This window comes from Drosophila kikkawai, chromosome 3R (genome assembly GCF_030179895.1).
Source record: "Drosophila kikkawai strain 14028-0561.14 chromosome 3R, DkikHiC1v2, whole genome shotgun sequence".
NCBI classification, from domain to species: domain Eukaryota; kingdom Metazoa; phylum Arthropoda; class Insecta; order Diptera; family Drosophilidae; genus Drosophila; species Drosophila kikkawai.
In genome coordinates, this window is record NC_091731.1 from 13,381,784 (window position 1) to 13,398,141 (window position 16,358).

The 16,358-nt window shown below is 39.0% G+C and overlaps 1 protein-coding gene across 2 annotated transcripts in view; it reads right to left on the reverse strand.

The window, feature by feature from the left end:
- Positions 1 to 331: 331 nt before the first annotated feature.
- The window catches only part of beat-Vc (beaten path Vc), a 44,168-nt gene continuing 28,141 nt past the window's right edge, over positions 332 to 16,358 (reverse strand). For both annotated transcript variants that reach the window (XM_070286924.1, XM_017179912.3), the window contains 5 exons: positions 11,054 to 11,213; positions 8,577 to 8,785; positions 1,792 to 1,925; positions 984 to 1,260; positions 332 to 884 (listed from right to left, as the gene is read on the reverse strand). In XM_070286924.1, coding sequence (XP_070143025.1) covers positions 820 to 884; positions 984 to 1,260; positions 1,792 to 1,925; positions 8,577 to 8,785; positions 11,054 to 11,213 — 845 coding nt within the window. In that variant the 3' untranslated portion in view covers positions 332 to 819. The remainder of the gene's footprint in view (positions 885 to 983; positions 1,261 to 1,791; positions 1,926 to 8,576; positions 8,786 to 11,053; positions 11,214 to 16,358) is intronic.

The following is a 16,358-nucleotide window of genomic DNA, read 5'->3' on the forward strand; positions in this document are numbered from 1 at the left end:
TGTTTTAGATCTGCTAGTTGGTAAATAGAGAATTATGGTGTTAAGTTAGTAGCAGATATGTTGGCACAATTTGTAAAATTATAACTGAAAGGGTTTCCTAATAAATGGTTCCTGTTATGTTTCTTTACTTCACATTTAAGCCTCTTAAAATCTAAAATAAATCTTATACCTTCTAGTGGTATGTTTTCTCCAACAAAAGGTGGCTTTTCAATCTTTAAATTAATTTCATACTTACCTTACAAATCAAATTTTCCATACTTTGTGTACCTTGTTAAATGTTACCTTAATTTGTATTAATATTTTATTTATTTATTTCCCATACATCATTTAATACAATTAACAATTCACATACAATAATTAAGTTTACTTGCCATTGATTGTGTGTGTTCCTCTTTTATTTTTCTGTGCTCAAATATTCATGTGTAAATTTGTTGATATTCAAATTGTCCGCCTCCATTATGAAATAATTCTGACATATAATCGTATTTGGTAGCAAATATTACGTTTAGATACTTATATTCGAATTTATATTCCATAGTACACATTCCGCGTTGATTTTTCGGCATAAATAAACAATGTATCGTTACACTCATGAGGGGGATGGCTGGGATTCCTGCTCGGACCTAGACTAATTCGATTTCGACTATATACAAATTCAACTGTTGCTGCTGCCTTGGCTTGTTAACTATTCACTTGGCTCGAAATGGTGCAAGGGTTCCACTTGCTTGGACGCCTCCCGTCTCTGTCACACAATACTATTTCTTACAGACGAATCCTGCGAACTTAGGCTACAAAAAGGACGCCCGTCAAGGCCAGCCACTAACTCTGGGTGCCGTGCCAGCGCAAAAAGTGGACGAGACTTAGAAGCCAGGCGGCCAGGGAGGCTAAAAATATATATATATAAATTTGATTAAAATTTAAGAAACAAAATTCACTCCTGCGATCCTGCTGAGTGAAGCCCATGAATCAATCGATACACTCACCTGGCTGGCCGGTGATGCAGGACCCGTTCTCGGTGAGTCGCTGATTGGTGCCGGCATCCTTCAGCGCCAGAATAGTGGTCTCCACGCGGCTCTCCCGCCGCACGCTCGCAATGCCCATGATGTCCGCGGAGCAGCTCAGCTGGAGCACCTCGCTCTTGCTGATGAACCGCTGGTCGTCCAGGTGCAGGCGCAGTTGCAGGTGGCTGCTGAACAGGTGGAAGCCGTCGGCGTGGCGGGTGACCTCATTGACTTGCGGCAGCAGGCTGTGCCCAGGCGCCTGTGAGGATGCAAAAATGGAAAGGGAAGAGAGGGGAGCGTTAAAGCCAAATCTCGGACCACATGCGGGCGTGACCTGCACCAGGTGGCAGGTGCCAGTCCCATTTCCATTTCCAGTTGCAGTCGTCCTCTGTCAACATTTGGACAAATTCGATGACCAGGACTGGGGACTGACCGACTGACTGATGTGCGACATGTGTCTGGGCCTTGCGGCGGTGACAAACCACGTCCCTGACACCCCTTAAATATGCAATGAGGTTGATCAATGCACTGAGAAAAACAAGCGAGGAGCTTGAGAATAACAGTATATGTGACTAGTTACATTTTCTTGGGCCTTTCGTAAGGTTAGATTATGGTTTTTTTAATCGACAAAGCATAAAACAGCTCTCAAAACTTTGCTAAGAATGAATTTTTGAAACGTAAAATGTTTGTCTTTAAACGTTTTAAAAACAATTAGTTTCTTTTATTTCCCACAGTGCGTAATTACTCATCATATATGGCTTTCTGATCGCATTGGTTTGCTTTTACTTACCGTCTTATTGTTGATATACCACATCAATTTGGCCGCAGGACTCGACCACTCAGAGCTGCAGTTGGCCACAAGGTAGTCATGATATTTGTAGGCAAGTCGCACGCCGGAAATGAACGGTTCGTACTTGGGCAGCACTAAAATGATGTAAGAAATTAGTTATTAAAAATTCCTCAAATTGCAAGAGCATGTCTATGCTCTACTCTCCAACTCCAATTAAAGGTCTTGGACCAAAATGAATCATTGTCCATTTGGCAAAAGTGCATGCAAAGTTACATTTTCGTTCACAGTTTTGCAGAGCAACTAAAATTCTGGGCCCAAATCCTTACGGAATTTATTTCGGGCACACAACTTATCCCAATTAGAGAGCTGCAAAATGAGAGCTACCGAAATCCGAGCCGAGTTGCCATAGAAATGGATGTTATATGGTAAAGTGCGTCCAGCACTTAGACAATTACCGACACGCCAAGGCCAAATATTTATTTGAAGTGTTAATTAATCTTAACAAATAATTGCCCAGGACAAAGTTTTTTGATGAAAACAAGCGTAATTTAGTTTATGGCGACTGCCACCGCTGAGTAAAAACAACAAATCCTGGGATTCGAATGAATGTTGTTGCTGTAAATTTGTGAAATATGCTAAGGACCCCAAGGTCCTACCCGGGAGACAATGGAGCAATGGGGCACTAGCTCTGTGGGTTGGGGGGCATCAAAAGTCAGGCAGTCGGCAGTAAACTTTTTAATTGACTTAATACAAACCACTTTGGTGGAAAGTTTCTGACCTGTTTCAAGTACAACCTACGGGGTGGAGACTCACGGGCTCTGGACGGAGTCCAGAGTTGAAGTTGAGTTGATGATTGCGGCCATGCTGTGCTCCCCCCTGGCCATCGCCCCACCTATTGGCCTCTCGAATTGTGTGACTTGCATTGCGGGCGGCAAAACAAAAGCGGCAAAAATGAAAATTCAACGAAAACAAAGCAATCAACTAGGGTAAATAAACCAAAAATGGCAATGTAGTGCCGCCCAAGTACCAGTAAAGCAACCAAAAAAACAAGATTGAAAAAATATACCCACAGTGGGAGAAATACCAAACCCCAAGCCCCACCTCATAAAAACAACAAAAAACAAAAGCAAAATCAGTTTTTTTTAGTATTGTTGCTGGGAATGCTAAACGAGCCCAAAATCAGGTGGAGGATTTCGAAACTGGACAGGTGCAACCATTGACTGACCTCAAATCAGGGTAGGTTATATTTATAAAAAGAAATAAAACACAAAAGTCACTAAAGAAATTATAAAACAATGTTTGCAAATAAGAAATTATACAAGAAATTATGGCCAATTACAATTGTTATAAAAGCTTTGTTGATATTTCAAATTTTTTGTATTACTAATTTACTTATACACTGCGCGTCACCAGATTAGCGCCCCCCTTGGTGCTCGCGTTTGAAGTAAAATATTATCAAAACTATTAAAGATTGAACTGTACAATTATTATCCAATATAATTCGATTAATTCTCTAAATAAAAACATATATTAGAACGCAGTTGGTATTTGCATAGAATTGTATTAAATTAAAAACTAAAGAAACACGTTTATTTGGAAGAAAAAACTGCGTCATCAGATTAGCGCCACCTACATTAACTTAACTTTTTTTGATAAAGTTCTTACAAAATACTATCTTTAACAATTTTATGATTAAGTTTAATCATTTTTAAGGAAATTTAATAATGGGTTGCCCCTCCCTTGTTTACAAGGACTTCACAAACTCGATTGGGGAGAGAGTCATACAAGTTTTTGAAATATTCCAACGTTATTGTTGACCAGCCCTGTTTTATACTGTGAATTAAATCCTCCTTGGTAGCATATTGCTTGCCACCCTCGTACACCTTCCTAGCTAACCATCCTCAGACGTTTTCTATTATGTTCAGGTCTGGGGAGTATGGGGGCCACTCCAGGACACTGACATTTTCCTTTTGATTCCATAGTTTTACGGACCGGGCTCTGTGGATTGGGGCTTAGTCGTGCTGAAAATGCTATTTCAGATTTCGAAATAAGTTTTTAAAAACGGGAAATGCTGTTTTTAGAACGCAATTGTAATTTTCCGCGTTCATCTTTGGGGTTAAAAACTGCAGTTCGCAGTTGCCATAATAGGATATGGCTCCCCATACCATTACTCCTCCAACCCGACTATGTAAGCGATCCAGATGATGCTCTTCCTTGCGTAAATAGTGGAAATAATAATTATATCCGTCAGGACCCCCTAGGTTACATTTTTTTCGTCTGAAAATACGACATTATGCCTCTCATTGGATCATGTCATATGCGTGTGAGCAAACTTTAGGCGGATTTCTGTTCGCACTTGGTTAAGGGGTGGTTTTTTTTTTTTAGTTTTAGCTTCTTTAAAGGGTCAGCTTTCTTGATCACCTTTAAAAAAGTCGATTTTATTGTCTTAACACAAGTTTTTTCTATTATTTTGGCGGTAGAGTCGTGGGAGTTACACGCCTCTCGAAGTATAGCACTGCGATCTGCGGAACTAATAACACTGTTATTACCTCCTTTGTAATTTTTTCCATAGCTTTTCTTATTTTGAAGAAAATTTGCAATGGTTTTGCGATGTCTTCTCGTTTTTTCGACGATTTTGTGAAGAGAAAGTCCACATTCATTAAACGCTTCGATTTTCGATTTTTCCTCCGAAGATAAGATTGTTCCTCTGCCCATATTGTATGTCAAATTGAAGAAAAATGTTTAATTTAACAGCAAAAAAAAAATAGTTGCTGTGCTCAGCAAGTTAAGAAAGATGTTTAAATTTATATTTTGGGGGCGCTAATCTGATGACGCAGTTTTTTCTTCCAAATAAACGTGTTTCTTTAGTTTTTAATTTAATACAATTCTATGCAAATACCAACTGCGTTCTAATATATGTTTTTATTTAGAGAATTAATCGAATTATATTGGATAATAATTGTACAGTTCAATCTTTAATAGTTTTGATAATACTTTACTTCAAACGCGAGCACCAAGGGGGGCGCTAATCTGGTGACGCGCAGTGTATTATCCTGTTCATTTAAATTATATTATTACTTAAAAATGTTATGTTTTAAGTATTTATTCTTCAGAGAAATACAGAAAAAAAACTGTAACCAGCTTGTTCTGAAAATGCGACAAATCTCCGAAGTAATTAAGTGCGGCTCAGTCGCCGTTTTATGGCCAGTGCTTGGACACACTCGGCTCGGGCATATCCTGCCAGATCCTGGCATTCTCCGACCGACTGCTGAGCTGTGCAAACTTGGCAAAGTTAATCAGTGTGATGACACACGGCACGCAGCTAAGCGACAAAATATTTGCCCGTCCAAAGTTTGAAGCAAACCTCAAGCCCCCCAAGCCAGATCCTGTTTTTCCCTGCTCTGGTCCTGGTCCTGGTCCTGGTCCTGGTCCTCTTTCTGTTCCTGTTTCAGGCATCATCAAAGTGTACTGGGATATTGCTGTTTGAAAATCGAGAGACAGAGCGAACGCCTGATGTTGTTGTGACAAAGTTTTTAAGGTGGTTACGATGGCGATGGCACTTTAGTGACGAAATTCCCAAGTCGATTGTTGGTCTGTCAACAGCTTCGCTTCGCCCTTTATTGAAACAAAAAACGGGGCGACACCAGCTACAAATACCAGCTAAAACTACGTGCATCCTGGACCATCCCTGAAACCACACTTAACCCAACACTAGTTCCCCCCTAGTTTTTCGCCCAGTGTTCCGCACACGGACACATTGTTCTGGCAAAAGAGGACTTTAAACTTTGCCGCTATCTCGTTGATGAACTTTGATGCCATGGCTGGTTGGCTTTGTTTTGTTTGGCCGTCCTCCTCGAGGCATTGTATTTTTTTTACAGCTTATTCTTCGGATTTGTGAGGGTATATATACGGTATATATATAAATTAAAATGACGAAGCCAACTGGCCACTGGCGCTGGCATATGCCAAAGGCACTCCACTTTCCGCGGACAATGTAGCCACTATGATTATATGCGAATATGTATAATCCAAATTTTTATTTGCATATTGCATACACTGTTAGGCTAAGCTGGAGTAGAAGTTTAGGAAAAAATGTGGTAAAATGTATTTAAAATATGGAATTGGAGAGCATTCTTTAGATAAGTATTTCCTTAATAATCTTTTGTGCAGAGTTAAAAAATTATCTAGAGAAAATCTTTGTTAATTTCAGGCTTTAAATTTGTGGTAATATATTTGTAAATAAAACAACTCTTTACACATAAATATCATTGTTATAATTTCATGTTTTTAAGACGATTTCAGAAGAAATTGGATATATATATAAACCTCAATATTTTTTCACAAATTCCAAAGACCAAAAGGCGCTTTTTTAGGTGATTATGACTCAATAAAAGTCTGAAATATATGGCACACATATTTGATTTATTTGTTTTAATAATGCTGGCTAACCTTCAATTCCACAAAATACTCTTTCTATTGTCAAGTTTAAATGTTATTACCAAAGATTTATTATTAAATTAGCCCTACTAACGTCCCACAAATATTCATCTCTATTTACAAATATTAATTGTGTTACCCACAATAATGACCACATTTATGCAGTTTTGCATCTGCACTTATTTCAGTATTTTACAATTTCAAATCAATCACCATAAATCAGGAAGTCATAAATAAAAGCCAACTAATAATCGATAGCTCTTGCCATTGTGGCAGCAGGAAAGCAAGGGAAAAGCGTATCGAGGAAAGTCGTGGGTAATGGCAAACTCTCTACGTTTTCTGACTGGCTCTTAATCTTGCCAGAGGGATTTCCTTCGTGTACAACAACTTGAGCATGGCTTACTTTGTCTATTTGAGTACGCAGAATAGATAAAAGTCAAATTGACATGCAAATAGCGAGCACACAAACAGAGTGCCCTCTGCTTCTGCCTTCGAACATCCAATTAAAGACGCAATACAAATACGAAAATGCGAATTCAAATTTGATTGTTACGCGTAAACAAATGCTTAAGTGCGCATTATGCAAATCAATATCTCTTAAAGTAACGTCAATAAATAAGACGCCCGCAAACCGAACCAAACTCTGCCTCCTATATATATGTATATCCTTGCTCTGCCAGCTACAAAAGGAAACAAATCGCTGAGCGGCGAAATTGCGACAAATAAATCATTTTGAGCCGCATAGAAACTAGAAACAAAAGACATAAGCAGGCCATTTCCATTTGCCTCGCAATGACGTTGGACCGAAATCAATTGATTTGAATTTCAAAGTAGAGACCGAGACCACGCCATCCCGCGCGACCAAAAGTCTGACTGACTGACTGACTGAGTGTCTGTCTCTGTGGCGGTTCGGTTCCTCCTGGCCGCAATCAACCACAAAACGCTGGAAAGGGCCTTTGTTACACGGGGAAAAATATTCCGGCAACCCTAATTCAGACTCTAAGAAGTAGGCTATATTTTCTATGCTTCCTTACACAGACTCCAAAAACTATGCTATGTTTTCTATGATTCCTTACACAGACTCCAAAAAGTATGCTATGTTTTCTGCTTTTCCTTGTATATGAGAAAAACAAATATAAAATAAAACCCTTTACCAAAATACAATATTTTGTGGCTGTGTAATCCAGAGTGTTGGGTGCTGGGCGAAATCATCGTCATGTACGCTGCCAATCAAAGCGAAATCAAAATGGTGGGCGATGCGATGCGTTGCGTTGCCAGTCGCTTTCGGCGGTGCGGCGTTGACGTTAACAAACCGAACTACAAGTGCCGCAAACGAGTTGGTCCCGGGATTTCTGGTATATTTGTTGGAGCCTTTGCCACTGCCACTACATACCCTCACCGTGCCCATTGTCGCTGTCGTTCCTGCTGTTGTTGTTGTTTAGGCCGGGCACAGCACGTGACAACGGCAAACGACCGCGCATTGTAGATTATAAATTGATTCGCACAAAACTCACAATTGAGTTGAATTTGTTCACCAGTGCGGCAGGTGGCGCAGCGGGGCGTCGCAGGGGGCGCCCACTGTACGGCCGATGGGAGTGGTGGCGGAGAGAGGCTGGCTGCCAGGATTTATTAACAATCATTACTCATACAAATGGCTGACGCGTGTCACAATTTTCCAGCATTTATGCGACGCCCTTTTGAACTGCCTACTGCCCTAGGTTCGCGACCCCAGCCACCGATCGCTCCTCGCTCCGCCATGCCCCTCGGGCTATCTGGTAATCCGTGATTCGCTCTTCCGCAATCCGCCCGGAAAACACTCCGCCGGTGTGGCATTGATAAATGGAAGGGAGTTGCCGTTCACCCGAAAAATCTACGGGTTCGGTGGCCTTGCAAAGACCATTTATAATTTTATTAAGTGTTTGCAAAATTGCACATAATTTGTTGTCTTTCTGTTGCAAAACATAAATCAAAGACAGCCAACAAAAATTACACACAGCAAGTACACACTGGACCGAAAATGAGGCCATTTTGTGACAGTGGGAAGTGTGTGAGAGGATTTTAGGGGAATTATATATATATTATTATATATATTAAGTTTCGGTATAAAAAGCGTTTAAAATATGTGGCCTGGAAGTCAGTCAAGTACTCAATACAAATATGAGATAATCAAGCTTACTGCCAAAAAGTATGCAATGTTTGTTGTATTCATTGAGGCCCGGTTATTTAATGGTCTTTTCTGGAAGTTATTTCCTCCCAGTTTATCAGCAGATTCTTTCCACTGTATAAGCTTAGATGCTCGAGGAAACAACCAGCGAAATATGAAAAATATAATGGGAATGGAAACCTACCTCCGACTGTCATATTGGCCGTCTGATCGATCAGCTTGAACTCGGGCGCGTCGCCGGACACCTCGCAGCGGTATTGGCCCGAGGAATGGGCATTGAGCTTCTCCAGCTCCACGTTGCAGATGAATTGATTGCAATGCGGCGAACCGTCGGCAATGGTGACACCTTTAACGGGGAACCAATTTGTTGTCGGCGGCGTTAGTGGCGAATATCTGAAAAGATAGAGGCGGACAGAGATAGAGTCGAGTGCTGCGCCAAAATCGAAGCCATGAAATATTGATGAGGGAATCATGCAAAAAACTATATATACATATATATAGGAGTTCTTCTTTTTTTTTTTCTAGTCTCCATTTCAGTTCCTGCGTCGAGTTGTATCTACTATTTGGCAGAGCTGTCGATTTTATTATGAATATTATGCAGTTCCCAGTTCAGCTCTGCATCCACTTCAGAGCACAAATGAAATTCAAATTTGAAAAGAATTTAAATTCCATTCATTTCTGTACGTTTGTGTGTGGGAAATGTTGCATTTGACTAAAGCAATTAGCGTGGTGTTCGGAGCGAAGTACTTTTCTACTTTTCGATTAAAGAATCTCAATATTGAAAATTACTTTGAATAGTGAACATTGTCAACATTTGTCTTCATTTGTCAATATTTTCTTAAGCCTTTAAGTTATTTTTTTTTTAATAAATTGAAGCATAATTAGACCAAGGGAAAAACCATGTTCATTTTTCATACATAATGTATCTTTAGCTTTTCTAAAAATAAACACATTAGCCAAAATTAAATAAATTGATTATAACCAACAATGAATTTTATTTTTAAACCTTTCTTATATTATAATAATTATTATTGTTCCTTAACAACCACAATTACCTGGGTTTTCTATACATTTTCTTAGTGAAAAGTAAAAGCAAAATATATGCATGTTTATACATAAAAGATAAGGTCAATTTACATTTGGCAAAACACTCAATTTAACAAATAGAAAAGCGCGGTCTAACAAATTCAGAATTACACTCGAAATGCGTGTATCTTTTGTGACTTTTTTTCTGTACTGCGAATGGAAGCAACCGCAGTGTCAAATGTACATGAATAATTGAAGCCGAGTGCAGACCGCACAATCAAAAGCGTTCACACAAAAGCGTAATTGATAAAAGCCAACTCTGTCTATGGCAGTAAATTACTGGGCAGCCAGCTTCAGAATTCAGCCCCCTTGCCGAAATTCCACGCCTCCGCGTATGTGTCAAAAACAATAATTTCAGATCGAATGTGGTTGCAAAAATGCTTCAAATTTACATGCAACATTGTGGCAAAAGTGGGGGTGTGGCTGCAGACCCAAAAGCACTGAGCTCTAAAATGTTATTTCAAATGGAAATTGGAAATTGAAAATATGATTTAGGATTTAGGAATTATTTACTTGTAATAGAAGAAGCTTAAGGAACTTTAAGATATCGAAATAAATCGATTTTGGATGTTTCAGAGAAATCTCTAGGATTTCATAAATCTTTAAATATTAACCCAAAGTATGCAATTAAATTTTCTAGATAATATACATTTTTAGCATTGTTTTGCACACACTTTTAAGGCTTGTAAGAACCATAGTAATGAAGTGTCCCACATATATAAATTAAAATAATGAAATTAAGTATTCTTAATTTATTTAAAATAATTTTTTTTTAATTCCAATAAAGCTGATCATTCCCAAATATCCAGAGCATATTCTTGTTTATTAAATCACTTTTATTTGTCACATGTTTTTTCCCAAGTCATCGAGTCAGTCCATTTGGCAAAGCCCGTAACCCCTTAAATGGTTCTGATATTTGTCATAAATAATCATTTTTTTGGTTGGGGTCCAACACATATTTGTTGCACGGCCTTAAAAATCAATAACGAAAACATGGCAACAAAAAGTAAGTGAATGTAATGCCCAAGCGCACACCTTTGTTAAAAATTTCTCGCTCGATTAAGCCTCGGGATGAAGAGCATGAATCCTGGCCATGGGACTCGGATTTGGACTCCTCAACCGGGCTGCTGGTATGGTGGTATGCGGAGTGCAACAATTAAGCCAGTTAAATAAAAAGCGCTCTTCGCACATATTTGGGCACGATATGGCTGCGCCACCTGGCCGCAATTGCAGGCGCCCATAAAATCCATTTCAATTAAGCATTTAAATTAGTTGCGACACTTTCAACCCACTCTAGTTTATTTTTTTGTTGTTGGTGTTGTTTCATTTCGGCTTCACTTTGTTGCAGTTTCATGACGTTTTCAATTTGCGCCATAAAATCTGCATGAATGCGCCGGCACATTTCGCAATCTCCCGAATGCCATCCTCCAAGCCCAACTCCAACTCCGACTTCCAACTCCCCGGCAACGTTTTATTATTTCAAACTGAATGCCGAAAAATATTTTTATGGTTCGGCGGCGCGTGGACCTACCACCGCTTTTATTTGCTTTACGGCCGCAGCCGGAGTTGGCTCACCTGAAAAACTCGAGGCCATCCTTGTACCATTTGACAGAGTTCAGCGTCCGATTGCCCATCGCATAGCTGCAGAAGAGCTTCGCCTTTTGGGCCACGTCGATGATCCGCGGCACTGAGAGGTTGGACAGGTGCAGTCCCTCGGCGGGCACGGGCGCCATTCCTGCAAAACGAAAGAGGGGCAACAGTGTTGTCAACTCGGGTTTTTTTTTTAAAGGCGAAATTTAATCGAGTGATAAAAGTTGATTTCATTGGAAAATTTATAACTTTCTTGGAGAAAATCAAATATATTTATTAAAAATACATATAGTTGTGTTTGGTTTTTAAGCATAACTTTTGATATTGATCTTAGATAGTTTTTATATTTAAAAATATACTAAATTAAATATTACAAATATTATACTTGAAATGTAATTTATTATATTTAATTTTCTCAAACTTTGTTTAATTTCTTTGTAAAAATTGGCTTAAAACCCGCGCAGGTCTCACTTCTGTAAAGTGTGGAATCAGAACATAAAGCGATTCGATTGGCATTATATGGTAAGCTGCTTATAAGTGCGAGCTCACGTGGCGGATGAATTTTGGATGTGAAGTAAAGAAAGGTCTGACTTTAACCATAAAGAACTTAAAATAATAGATTTTGTTTCGATATCCGAGAGGTGTTTATAAGTAATTTTTTTTGTTATTTGAATAAAGTGCAATTCAAGAGGTGTGAAAATATTCGGAAGATGAGTCACAGAGTCCATAAAGTCATATGAAATTTTATTAAATAATTGTTTATAATTTTAGAATATAACAAACTATTATTTTTATATAAAAGCTATCTATAACTATTATTGGATTGTAAAATATTTAAAGTGCTTATTTATAATAAATTCTTTAGTTAAGTTTATATATTTTATAAATATTAAGATCCTTATATTCCTTAATTCATTTTTATGACCCCTCTTGGCCACACTGTGTCGAGGACAGAACCCTTTTTTTTTCGAGAGTCGAGGTGCCAAAAAGGTCGCCATCGTTAATGCCTTGACTTTGGGTGCTGACCCGTTCTTGAGCTTTCCGCCTTCACACTTCTGGGTGTGCACAGTTTTATACATTCACTCGCATTTTTATTTCCATTTTTATTCCGCGTCGCCACATTCATTATTGCATTTAAGCCGCGGCCGGCAAATGCAGGCCATGAATCAAATGGCCAACCCGACGGCCGACGCGGGTATTAATTAAGTTTATATTACTTTTGGCCTGATAATAAAAATTATATGTACAAACAGAGCCAGGACGAGTGGGCGTGGGCGTGCTGCGTGTATCTCTGGAGGTATCCCTACCGATCCCCTTCATCTCGTGGCTCTTGTGCTATCTTGGCTGTTGTGGCATGTGAACTATGAACTTTGGCTGACCGACAAAATAATTAGCCCGGACTACTACGTTCTCTCCCTCGCTTACCCGCTATAGTAAGTAGCGGAAGCAACAGTTTTTCGTTTGTTTATGTCCTGGCGCTTTTCCGGCGCTTATTTTACCAGGGACGAGTTTTAATGGCCCCTGGGACAACGGCTTGAACGTCGACTAATTACAACAAATAACAGAGAGCAGACAAACAGAAATTAACTTATGTGCTACATAAATTAGCGATGTAATATGACTTTTTTCTCGGCATCGTACCCAGGATGTCCTGAATTTATTGCCCAGCCAACGGGCTGATGCTCGCTCGTCCCCAAGGAGACGGAACGATGACTAATCTGCGTGACACAGTTCGCATTTCAAATAACAACAATAATAATAACAAAATGTGTAGCTTACGAGTATTGTGTTATAGGACATGGGAAAGCATAAGTTACGTAATACATGTGGCAGGTAAATAATCAAGACTAAGGAAGCCTTAAGCCTGAAGTAATACTCGTTAGTTATAGGTAACTGATATCGGTTTGCAGCCATAGTTTAATAAGATAAAAGAATAATATATATTAAATCCTTCATGAAACCTTAGGAAAAAGATATAGCAACTTTTCCTGAACTTTTCAGCTATGAATTCAAGTCTGTCAACTGGGTTTTAATTTCAGAAAATCTCAATTTAAAGGAGATTTAAATTCACCCCGTTTTTCTGTGCATTATTTTATTTACTTCTTCACTTAACCAACAAATTGATAAATAAATATGTAAATAAAATGTGTGCGCGCTTAATGTTTCTGGAATTGCAAAAGGTATAATTCTAAATGTTATTTAGAGATAAATTATTTAACCCGCAAGGGAATCTGACTTTCGCTTTTTTAAATATTTGCATATTTTTGTACATCAGTATTTTCTTTTTTTAAAGCTGTTAACTGCTTTTTTGCCCTGCTCGTTGGCCATTTGTAATGATGTTTTGTTTGCATGCGAAATTAAGGCCAGATGACATGTGCGATTACGTTGGGTTTGCATAATATTTGGCTTACTATTTTTTTTTTTGTTCAGGGTTCTGCTGATTCAACGGTGGATTATATTAAACGCTTTTATTGTTTGCGTCAGAATGTCGGTAAATGCCAGGCCCCAAATAGTTTAAATTGCCAAGCGCTTAGAGCAATTTGCCACTCGGCGCAATCTTCTCGACAAATTGCTTTATGTGCGCATCCCAGACACATTACTCATAATGACGGGCAAAAAATTCGATTAGCCTGGAAAGCAATTAACATGCAAGGCGCGCACAGGCATCCTTTGAGGGGGAAATTAACCCTCTGGCAACCAACTATTAAGTTTTCTTACTCAATACACATAAGATGTTTTAACAAAAGTAAGAACATTCAAGAGAGAGATTGTATGTTGAGAAATAATTTACGTTTTTATTTATATTATAGTATACTCAATATAGTATACAAAAAATTAAATAAATATTTGTTTATTGCTTATTCTTCGTATATAAATATTATTGCGGCACACGTGGGTTAAGTGGTCTATATCTGTATGGCAAAAAATAACGTTGGCCATTTGTGGTCAACTTGCCAGCCGCATGAATGCGTCTCCTTTTTCGCCCGCCCCTCTGAAACCCGGAAATCTGGCCTAAGCCTCTTTGGGCCAACTCTGCTTTTGGCCAGGACAGAAGGAGCTGGTGCTCCAGTTGCCCTTGACTGATTGTCGGTCAGTTAATATCACTCAAGCATGCCGTGGCGACGATGCCTCGATGACAGACAGACAGCTGACCATGTGAGCCCGGCGATGAGTTGGCCAAAAGCCGGGTCCTCTCAGTAGTCCCCTAGCCCCCTGGCTAGGCTCACATGCGATGAGATAATGAATGCGTTGACGTTCAAGGATTTAATGTGCCGAAACAATGATGAATTAGTGACGAGACAGAAATTTCTCGAGCGCAAAATAATGAGCATTAAGCATTTGGCTTGCCTCGAATCCCCGTATCCTCGGGGACAATCTCATGATGGCCGCCCCAAAGGACAACGGCCTTTGGTTTGGGCCATTGTGCGGACAATTTGCTTTGAATTTAGTTGATTGCCGTACGGAATCTGGCGCCATTTGTGCGCTTTTCTCCACTGCCAACAACAGCGCATTAAATTCAAAAAGATAATTTGAAATTTAAAGAAAGCTGAGCAGCCCCCGAAACGACTATTTGCTAATTTAAATTTTAATAGCCATTGCTGGGGCCAACGATTTTTCCTAAGGTAAATTTATCTTTGTCATCGCCGTTGACAGTGACATGTGGTGCGGGCTTTTTTCTCTCTTTTTTCTGATGTATTAATACGGTAAGTGTATAGTGGAGAAGTGTTATTGACTCAAGAAAGGTGGTAGGATATTGGGATAAATTAGACTTAGAAGGAGAAGCAGTACAAATCTTTGTGTTGTATTAATTTATAATATTTTTAATGTTTATACTTTAATGGTTCCTAATTTTTAATATATTCATTTTATAATAATAAAAAATCACCTGAATTTTTAACTACCTCTAAAGTTACTATAAAGTATTATTAATCAACATTCACGATCAACTTTCTGATTTAATTTTTAAGCTCATCAAGCATTTAAAAATACAATTTCAAACCCCAGCAATGAGAAATCCAGTCTTCATTTAGAAAACTCCAATTTCAAGTGTACAATTTCCCACAGACACTTCCTGTTTGATTAACATTTCCCTAAAAGCATTTCCTGCGCCCAATCCTCATTTGGCAGCCGACAGTTGCTTCTAGTTTTCGTAATTTTAAAGAAAACGAAAAGTGAGAGCTGAGTTACATGATTCGTTACGCCCAGAATGGAAATGCATTCCTTGAAAATTTCCTTGTTAGTTTTTATGCTGAGCCACAGCCTGGACTATATTTTGTGCTTGTCAATGCCTTCAGTTCCTTGGTCCCGGGACTCTCCCGTGTCCCCATTTCCATTTCCATCTGCTCCCCTCCATTTCCATCATAATTTTTTGCTCAACATGTTATTGCTGGTTCTGGCGGAGCCCTGAGAATGTGGAGCACATTTCATCTTGGTTACATTTACTTTCCCTTTTTCCTTCTATGTTTTTCGTATTTTTTTTTGTGTTTGTGCTTGTGCGAGGCCATATATTCTGCTCGTATTTTAGTTAACATTTTTAGTGGCTTTCGTAGTGGGGAAACAACAAAAGATTCATCATCTTTTTTTGTTACACTCAGAGAAATAATTAGTCTAGAAGGTAAAGCACAAGTTTGCATTTTATTTTAAGGACACATTTATACTGTAAGGTCATTTCAGATTCTTTGTATTTTTAATACATTTTTTCTAAAAGACTTTAAGCTTGGCTTTAACTCTGTGTGTATCGGCTGGTAAATTGTTTCTTTTGTGTGTGCCAGTGTGTGTGTTAGTTCCTGACAGTTTTATACACTGGGGAATCGCTGGGGTTTAGTTTTTGGGGAGTTTTTCTGCGCATGATATGCGTTGATGGATTGCCCTGGGCCAGCTTCCATTTTTTTTCGTAGCACGCCTTCGATTTCGAAGGGGAGGGACCCTTGTGCTGATTAAAGCGAGTCCAGAATGAACTCAACTGCTATAGCATTATGCATAAATTGCAAATAAATATGTAATCAGGCGAACAAGTTCCTGCAGATGCTTAGCAACTGCATACTTGCAACTATAAGATGCAGCGAGTCGACACTTGATTGCAGAGGAAGGACACTCGTCAGGAAAAGGGAGTGGGGCGTGGCAGGGATCGACCGGCTGAGCCGGCAAGTAGGTAATAGTTTCAGGTAAAAGCCTGTAAACGAGCAAAACTGGTACAAACGAGCTGCAAGTTGAATGCAGAAGAAAATGACGATGATGATGGTATAGAAAAAAAATATATAAAAAAAAGAAAGAGAGCTAGGACGAATTT